The 10,498-nt window shown below is 37.0% G+C and overlaps 1 protein-coding gene across 3 annotated transcripts in view; it reads right to left on the reverse strand.

Annotated features, from left to right (window-relative positions):
* Window positions 1–8,071, reverse strand: part of LOC126095223 (protein tramtrack, beta isoform-like) — a 124,256-nt gene extending 116,185 nt beyond the window's left edge. The window contains exons 1-4 of one of the 3 annotated variants that reach the window (XM_049909961.1): window positions 7,854–8,071; window positions 6,549–6,652; window positions 6,222–6,335; window positions 827–937 (exon numbers count right to left, since the gene is read on the reverse strand). In XM_049909961.1, coding sequence (XP_049765918.1) covers window positions 827–937; window positions 6,222–6,335; window positions 6,549–6,608 — 285 coding nt within the window. In that variant the 5' untranslated portion in view covers window positions 6,609–6,652; window positions 7,854–8,071. Of the gene's footprint in view, window positions 1–826; window positions 938–6,221; window positions 6,336–6,548; window positions 6,653–7,322; window positions 7,706–7,853 lie in introns of those variants that run through there. The other 2 variants (XM_049909962.1, XM_049909963.1) reach the window with 2 other exon arrangements.
* Window positions 8,072–10,498: the final 2,427 nt, after the last annotated feature.

Raw genomic sequence — 10,498 nt, forward strand, 5'->3', positions numbered from 1 at the left:
CGAGCTACTGAAAAGCAGTAGGAGAAGGAAATTTTATATTCTAAGATCTTGTATTGATAAGTTACTACATGCAATGTTTCAGCATTATCCCATAATTACTTCCAGATACATAAAAAGATAAACATAACATTTTTTTCCAAAATTCTATTTTTTCCAGCAGACTTTGCTTCAAATTATCCACATGAAAATAGCCCAAGAATCACTTTTTTATTATTTCGGTAAAGAAAGAGCAAAAAAAGTTGTATACGCTGGCCTAGTTTTTTCTTCTTTAAGAAAATATTGCCCGATATAAATGTCTCAAAGTTGCCAAAAACTCACTGGTACAATGTTGACAGTTGCACAATGGTGTCAAACAAATAACTAAACATATATCTCTGATTTTCAAAAACCATTTTTAATGGATCAAATCAGATATATCTCTGAAGTATTGAATTAGTGATTGCAAAACTTTACTAGTGGTGCCAGAGATATTACTGAGGGCAAATACATTGAAATAATGGCATGTACACCTCACAGCATGTGTAGACTTGTCCCTCACATCTAATGTCTTAGAATAGTGAAAAAAAATATGAGGAACACATTAACAGCAAAAGATGGCCTATTCTATTACACTATTACAGTCTGTGAGTTTGCCACAAGAGATATCGAAATTAAGTGTAGCACTAATTTACTGCACACTTATTTACTTTGAAGCATTTGTGACAATTACTGGAAAAAGCATCTCAGTAAAATTTTACAAAAATTCAGTTCAGTTCATTATAACATATCAAGTTACATAATGAAAAATAAATTGATCCAGATATATTTTTCCTTTTACTTCGTTTACCTTTATTTCTCCCCTGTACATGAATTCAACAACCAGTTTGATATCCACAAACTTCATTCCATTGATAATGATAACCGGATGTTGCTGATGTTGATGTTGGTTGAATAGTTCCTGGACATGTAAAAGAAATAACTTTTGACACTCTTGCAGCAATCAAAATTTAATAAAATCAAAATAGGTAACAAAGACAGACATGCATACACACACACAGGGGGAGAGAGAGGAGGAGGGGGGAGGGAGGGAGGGAGGGAGATTTTTAATCAGCCAAGAGTTTCAAACACATGCACACTTCCATGCAGAGCAAAAGATTCATTCTGGGAACAGTCCCCTAGGCTGTTGTTAAGTAATTTCAATATCTTTTTGGGAGGAATGCTTGTTCCTCTGCTAGGTAGGCAGTAGAACTTCTATGAAGTTTGGAAATTAAAAATAGAGAGATACTGGCAGAAGTACAGCTTGAAACTGGGTCACCTGGGTGATCAGCAGCTAAAGAGTCCAGAGTTGAGTCCTGGTCTAACACACAGTTTTAATCAGCCAGAAAGCTTTACAACTACACACAAAATATTCCAAAGTGAAATATGCATTCTGGCTACAACAAATAGCTGCTTTAGTCCCATGCATGAAGTAACAGTTCATTATTTTGCTCTGAGAAACCTCTGACTGATGCTAGCTGGTCACTTTTGTCTGAAACACCATGGGCAAGAAAGTAGGCTGGTTTTGAATCACCTTAGGACACTGTGGAACTTTGTAAAAGCTACAGAAATGCCTATTACCTATAGTGAATGAAAATGAATACTCATGAACATAGCACAGCTGGAAAGGTCACAGTCACTCAAATTACTGGGAGCTGAAGCACATATAAAATTCACCAATGAACCAAGTAACGTTGAAACAGAAACATCAGTCACACTGAACACCCTGAGAGAAGAGAGCTGGGTGTGTATCACATTCCAGGCAAATGTTCCATACCTTATATGTGGTAGATATCAGAAAAGTCGAAGACAGATACAAGGAACATCAGCAACACGCCCGACTACAACAACCATGCAAATCAGTTGTCACCAGGCAGTGCTTCAAATATAATCATGAAATAAAACACAATGAGAGTAGTATTATGGTGTAAACACCAAGTTTCTGGGACCGTATAATTGAGGAGCCTGTCAAAATAAAAATGTCAGAAAACCTGATAAACAAGGATGGAGATTTCAATTTAAATGAGTCTTGGAGTCAGGCACTCAATTTATTAAGATCTCATTGGTGATCACGCCCACCAGATCTGGAAAACACTGAGAGAATTTGCATTTCACGGAATATCAGTGTCAGCTCCGAGAAACAAAAGGGCATCAAAGAGTGCAGCTAATGTCGGGAGTCGGAATCGAACCGCCTATAAGGAGGACTTACGAAAGTACACCACCCGGCTAGAATTGAGGCAGTGAGTACATATCACAGCAATACTTCCAACACCTGAAGGAGAATGCTGGATCAGCCGTCGAAATATTGTACCTTAATGGAAATAATAATTTCACGGAACAACTGGAAGTATGTCATTCATCAACCCTGCGAAGAAAATATGAGAAATCAAATAGCGTGGAATGACTAATGTCATTACAGGAGTATATAAGGGGGTTCAACAAAGACTTTAAAGAAGTGTACATGAGGATTCAAGACTGGGTAACTAAGCCGTAGCTAGTCCCGAAATAAGTTACATGAGGAGGACAGTTGTTCTGGTTTCAGACAATATCACTCTCTAAGGGCTCATGTCTAGGGTTATACTCAAAAGAAACCAAAGACTTCAACAATGGACAAAGATGAAAATGCTGCTAAGGCACACCAGTCAATCTCACTGACAGCACAAACATCACTATCGGTATCAATACAATGTAGAAGATGAAAAGATTGTCACTCTGAAGTGTGACAACTTGAATAGCAGTATGGCTGCAATGTGGAATGTAACAGAATACCATCAAATTATATCAGGAGAATTACAAGCAATCAAAATTATTACAAAGAACAACAACAATGCTGAGAAATTATGGCAAAAGCTGCTTTTTTATTTTGATACCAAACATTTTGCTTCGCGTAAAATCCATACCTTTGAGAACTGCTATACAGCATTAAGTCGAGACTGAAGGAATTCAGTTTCTAACTCAAGACAATAACATTTTTCTCTTTGGATTTTATACAATAACTGTCAAATGCTATAAGGTCAGATGATTTCAACACTGTCATTTTCAAGTGCTACTCTTACTGCCATAATTTTACACTATCACCCAGTACGATGCTTACAAACGTCTGTCCGTCATTTTAACATGTTAATGCTATTGTAGTAGACATGAGCAAAAACATTTGCTGATGAGTAAGAAATGCTGCTCTTGCCCCTTTCCTTTGTGACTGCACTGACATTAAAATGGCATATGCACATCTGTATACGCCCACACAGCATTACAACAGAAAATTACAATTATAGAATAAGCAATTGAAAACAGCACAGAGCCAAAATTAGGTGCTAAAGTAATATACACTACTGGCCATTAAAATTGCTACACGACGAAGATGATGTGCTACAGAGGAAGAAGATGCTGTAAAATGCAAATGATTAGCTTTTCAGAGCATTCACACAAGGTTGGCGCTGTTGGCGACACCTACAACTTGCTGACATGAGGAACGTTTCCAACTGATTTCTCATACACAAACAGCAGTTGACCGGGGTTGCCTGGTGAAACATTGTTGTGATGCCTCGTGTAAGGAGGTGAAATGCGTACCAACATGTTTCCAACTTTGATAAAGGTCGGATTGTAGCCTATCGCAATTGTGGTTTATCATATCGCAACATTGCTGCTCGCACTGGTCGAGATCCAATGAGTTATCAGAATATTGAATCTGTGGGTTCAGGAGGGTAATACAGAATGCCGCACTGGATCCCAACGGCCTCTTATCACTAGCAGTCGAGATGACAGGCATTTTATCCGCATGGCTGTAACGGATCGTGCAGCCATGTCTTGATCCCTGAGTCAACAGACGGAAACGTTTGCAAGACAACAACCATTTGCACGAACAGTTCGACTACGTTTGCAGCAGCATGGACTATCAGCTCGGAGACCATGGCTGTGGTTACTCTTGAAGCTGCCATCCCAGACAGGAGCGCCTGCGATGGCGTACTCAACGACAAACCTGGGTGCACAAATGACAAAACGTCATTTTTTCGGATGAATCCAGATTCCGTTTACAGTATCATGATGGTCGCATCCGTGTTTGGCGACATTGCGGTGAACGCACATCGGAAGCGTGTATTCGTCATCGCCATACTGGCGTATCACCCGGCGTGATGGTATCGGGTGCCATTGGTCACCTCTCGTTCACACTGACGGCACTTTGAACAGTGGACATTACATTTCAGATGTGTTATGACCCGTGGCTCTGCCCTTCATTCAATCCCTGCAAAACCCTACATTTCAGCAGGATAATGCACGACCGCATGTTGCAGTTCCTGTACAGGCCTTTCTGGATACAGTAAATGTTCGACTGCTGCTCTGGCCAGCACATTCTCCAGATCTCTCACCACCTGAAAACGTCTGGTCAATGGTGGCCGAGCAACTGGCTCATCACAATACACCAGTCACTACTCTTGACAAACTGTGGTATCGTGTTGAAGCTTCATGGGCAGCTGTACCTGTACATGCCATCCAAGCTCTATTTGACTCAATGCCCAGGCGTATCAAGGCCGTTATTACGGCCAGAGGTACTGATTTCTCAGGATCTATGCACCCAAATTGCGTGAAAATGTAATCACATGTCAGTTCTAATATAATATATTTGCCCAATGAATACCCGTTTATCATCTGCATTTCTTCTTGGTGTAGCAATTTTAATGGCCAGTAGTGTAAATGGCAGTTACTATGTAACAGCCTAGATGAAAGATGGAACTGTCTATTAATAAAAATATGGCTTTGGCATCAAATACAAAACAGACAATTAAGGTTGCAACATCTCTGTGATGAGTGAGGCCAGGGGATGGTAGACTACACATTTGGTATCCATTATGAAATTTATGAATTGGCTGTTAAACTGACAGTGCAGATAAAACACTAACAAGTGAATTATAACTTGACGCATACAACCATGCAGGAACCTGCGGAGAAACAAATTATTAATCACCAAAAGAAATAATATTTGTGCTAATTTAATGTTTGATACCTCACAGATCACAAAGGCAAAATGTTCCTTTAGCAAAAATTACAAGATTCTGTTTCAGATCTGCTACAAGTTTTCACAAAGCAGTCACAAGATAAACAGCATCGAGTATAAATCTAACACACATGTGACCTACTTTCAAAGAAAAATTGCAATCTTTGCATGAAATGTATGATAATGGCTGGCTGATGAACCTCTGAATACTTAAAAGAATTATTTTAACACACAACTGGCACACCTAAAAATTTTATACATATACATCAAAATCAGGGAAGTGCACAAAATGCAGAACATGAAAAATATACTTTTCCAAAGCCCTATACATCAGCAACACAGCAACAAATATAAGCTAAACAGCTGTAACTTTACATTTGAACACAAAATAGGCTATGCTTCAAAATTTTAAGAAACAATTTAAATTCTGTACAAAAATTTCTGCCGACATAACTTGTGTGGAGATTTCATTGTAACATTTTCAGCTGAATGACTACCTCATTTATGAAAAATAGAACATTTCTATAATATCTTAGTTTTTGATCATTCAGTATCTTTACCAGTTAATTTCAGTAGTTTCATTCATGCTAAGTATTGAAACAGTTTGGATCAATTGTTGTCACTTTCACTTATGTCATCAACATCACTATCCAGTGGTTCATTTAGAGTATCAGTAATATTTATCTCGTTCATTTTTATTAACTACAGTAGCACAAATGCGAAGTATTGAAAATGACGGCAAGGAAATACAACTTTCACTAATGGTACACATTCGTTCTTGGGACTCTATCACCCTTACAGAAGCAAAACTAGCAAAGACATGCCTGCAATGATGATGAAGTAGGTTGGTAGACAACTGAATGCTACGGAGGTACAGGGATACACAGTTCAGTGGTGTCATGCATATTGCGGCATTCAAAAAAAGAAATTCCCCTCATGGGCGTAATACCAAGGTGTACCAGTTACAGATTTAATTTCAAGACCTTAAATACACAGTGTGTGTCTGGAAATGCTTAATGGTCCTTTACATTTTGAACTGTGTTCTATACACAGAGCAAATTAAACTGCCATTAATATTCACAGCAAGTGCTGGTAAGCTGTTGGTGCATCAATCCCATGATGAACAAACCAAACATGTCTACTGTAATCATCAAGACACAATACATGAAGACACACATACATAACATCAAAACATTAAATGCAGCATACTGACCTGGAAATACGGACTGCATGCAGAAAGTATCATTTTATGTGCCTTGAGAAACTGGCCTTGACAAGAAAGAGTGACATCAACAAGATTCTCACAACTCAAATGCTCCATGAACACCTACAAAAAATTTTCACATCAGTAAAATGTAACAGGTACAGAGACTTATTTCTGTCTGACAAATGGAGGGCAATAACTTCTCAAAAACTGTTGAATATTTTTTTAGCTGTCTTACTAAATATACATCACATGTAATTTAAATGTAAACTACAAAAATTTTGTCCCATTTGTGACGCACCTTTATAGGTACTATCAAATTAGATAACTAATTACCTGGAGAATGTTGTTGGTATGATTGTTCCACTTCAGATTGAAAAGCTGACCTGATGCCATGACGATTGTTCTGATAAGTTCCAAATGGAGTATACGACTGGAGGCTATAGAGGAAAGAAAGATGATACATTCCACATTTTAATATAAGCACAACTTAACAGTCAGGTAATCATTTCACACATGCACCAAACTTTGTCAACATCGTCACTTTCATTTTAAACTGAGGACTTCTGTCTCGTTCGTACTCCCCAAAGTAAGAGAGTATAAAGCTGACTAAAACAACTAATGCAATTCAATGGAAGATTTCTTGCTAAATCTGGTTTCGTCATCCCAACCCCGAAACTTACCACCTCACAAAGCCAATGATGAATGAATCAACAATGTCTATAACACTACCATAATTAAATTTCGAGTCTTCACCTTTTTGCATACTATGATTTCATGTAAGAGCCCATCAATCTACAAGGGTGTATTGTTTATGTCGTATTTAAAGTTTATGGTTCGCATCTTTAAGACATTACAATGGATCACAGTTTATGTTTCAATGCTAAAATAATCGGCTTTATTATGATCAATTGTTCTGAACAGGAAGCAACTAACGTTTCCACACATACAACGCAAACATTACAAAATACAAGGGACGTGAAAAATATTACATCAGTAAAAGATTGGGCACAGCGCATTCCTAATCTCTACTGCCACTGCCCGAAACCCCAAGATCATTTATTCTGCAACGATTTGGAAATATTTTATTGTCAATGGTACTACACTTACGAAATAAAACATGCCGAATAACCAATCTGAATCACTCACACAGATGTATCAAAACAAGTCTTAACCGATTCCTCTCGTTTTCTTAACATGTGTCTTTGAGCACTTCACAATTACTGATATGCGAAGAGAATGCACACTTCGCTCCATTTCTACTATAACGACATTCATAATTGATACACAATAGTGATACATGTGTACAATACACAATACTTATTATCTCTTTTCGTAACCTAACATATTGAATCGCTATGAGGTTATCTTAATTTTCGACAACAAAGCATACAATACGCGTGGTCAAGTTCGTAATTCTGGTTCACGTCCTCCAGTTATGAAACGTTACTCAATTTATAAAAATAATACATTGTCCACGGGCGCGAAAACCGCAAGAGTATGAACACTACTCCGCCATATTAACAGCAAACAATAAAGCTTACTGTTGCACACAAATTATAACAATACGTCTGTACATATTCAATTAGATTTGCAGCATGATTAAAAGCCAGTCGCAAGTTATATCTACATTATACTCACGCAAACAAACGCAGTTAACTTGTCAAAATAGAATTCAATTGAGAACTTTCCGCTTTTACATGCAATATCACTCCGTATTTTGTTGGTGAGCACCACTGAGTAACAATCATTGCGTGTGCAACGACATCTGTGAACATTGTACGAACTTCAAGGACTTAAGTTTTCGGACAAATTAAAATCCTTACATGGGATCTCTGAACAAGTAATAAACTATTATGATATAAGTGAGGCGGCAAGCCACTGTAATAACAGAGTTACACTTTCTTTATACAGAGCGTATTATATGTGCATATGCGCTATTGAGGTATACTCTTTTTTGTGAAAGTTGGTATCGCTTCAGGACGTTTTGCAAATGAAATGCCATTTGATAAAACCGTTTGTGTGGTGTGCTCCACTGCCACTTAAAGTAGTTTGCGTAATGACTTTTTAGGCAGGGCTCTCGACAAGGTTAAATACTGATCTCAGATATGAACTTTCACAGCGTACTTTTATTTTTGAACTCGGTACGAAGCTTTGCTCGGACTGAACAAAAATGACGCAGGGAATGGGCTGTGACTTCTACAATAGAACTAGTCTGGCATTCGCTTTTAGTTACAATGACAAACCTAACTTTTGAGAGCAGGACGGCACTTTTAATTCACCTCCATCGCGTGCGTTGTCTAAAAAAAAGGCATATAGCCCATTGTCCAAGAAATTAAAAATACTAACAATTACTTCATTCTACGTTTTGAAATTTTGATTTTTGTATATAATAATGAACATAATCTTCAAAAGCAAAGCTATGGTAGTCTCACAAGGAAAACAACAAATTTCCTTCGCATCGCTTAAAGCTTTATGCTCAGGCACCACTGTACATGGGGCTAAAAATATAAAACAAATTAAAAGGAAGAAATATTTCAACATTGTACCTTGGTTCGCTGGAAAGTCTACTCAAAATATTTTAATAGAGAAATTTTACTACACTATGGAAAAATTCATGGAAGACAGTCTGACACTTCGAACAATAAAAGCCTATAGCTAATGATGCATGGTTGTCTGTGTACAACAAAGGAAATTAGTAAACTGTAAATTTATAGTAAATACAGTAGTGTTGTATTTATTGGCATTATTCTTAAAATAGTGTAAAAAAATTTCTGTAAATCATTATACATTTTTGCTAAACTTGATGTGTCTCCTGTACAACAGATCATATGATCAGTACAATGTATATAATGAGACTAATAAATCACATTTTACACATTTACATTTTACAGTTGCCTTGTCACTGGGCCACCTAAATAGTTATTTGGTTTCTAAGCAGAAAAGCCTGCATACACAGAGATGATGGAGAAGGGTAAATGTATCAGTAAGAGGTAAAAAACCCAAATCCGGAAAAGTCCAGCAAAGATCCCATATTTACTACACTTTTTTTTCTTGTTTTCGTCCAAACTACCTGCTCCAAAAATATGGAAACCAAAGAACTTGCAGCAGAATGGAGGTGTTTCACAATATCAGATATGAACAAGTGCTCATAGCTCGTAAGGTATGAGTTCTGAGCCCATGTTTACTAGATATCTTTTTCTTGTTTCCGTCCAGTCTACTACCTCTGAAAGTTGCCTACCCTACAATATTAGCAACAACAGTTCCGGTACATATATTCCACTGTTATAGATATCAGAACAATTTTCGCGTAGACCTTCCAACACAGTCGTTCTGAACCAGGGTTCCATACTACAAATTGATTCATTTACCCCTCTCCATCATACCTTTAACGTCATCAAGAATCACCACGTATATCACATCATATTTATAGACAAAAATAACCACTTACGTTATGCACTAGTTACATAGGTAACTCTGTTACAGGTATATTGGGTTATTTTAGTTTACTCAGTTTTTTGCATTTTATATGAATCAAATTCGTGACAAATTGTCGCAATATGAGTTTTCGGCTTAAAAATAAGATACATTTCCACTACGAAAAAAAGGATGCATCCTGGTCACTTACATAAATGAAATTTCATCAACAACCAATTTTGATAAATGTAGCACTATCACAAATGCACTGTCTGCTAAGAAATTCATCTATGGATTAAAAGGAACTTTGCCCCATTTCACTTCTACATAAATGGCCTCTAGTTGGTCGCTGTTATTGTATACTTCTATGGAGTGTAGGCAAAAACGGCTGTGAAACACAAATCACTACCGCCTTAAAACGGGCTTTTCGGGTGGCCTAGAGGTGTCAGCACACTATCAAGAAGCTGGTAGCATTACAAAAAAACAAAACTTAAAGGAAATAAGTTAAATCGATCTCTAAGAACACAATCCTGGGAAACCAAAGACAAGGGATTAGGAATTTCAAAAAAGGTACAAAGTATTAGAACAAAACAAACAGTGATTTAAATCAAAAAAGAAATATAGCTATTATACCTGAAACAAAATAAAAACTAAAAGTAAAAAAAGAAATTAATTCTTATATAATGATCTACAATGGTGTAAATTAATCAAGAGCACAATGCTGGAGTCACAGCATTAATCGTTAAACAATGGAAAAAATTCAGAGTTATAATTATGTAAATGTATGAGCTGTAACAGTGCAGCTAAAAACAGATAGAGAATATTACACAACAATATGTGAATATGGGGAAAAAGGAGAGATTTCATGA

Source organism: Schistocerca cancellata, chromosome 8 (genome assembly GCF_023864275.1).
Source record: "Schistocerca cancellata isolate TAMUIC-IGC-003103 chromosome 8, iqSchCanc2.1, whole genome shotgun sequence".
NCBI classification, from domain to species: domain Eukaryota; kingdom Metazoa; phylum Arthropoda; class Insecta; order Orthoptera; family Acrididae; genus Schistocerca; species Schistocerca cancellata.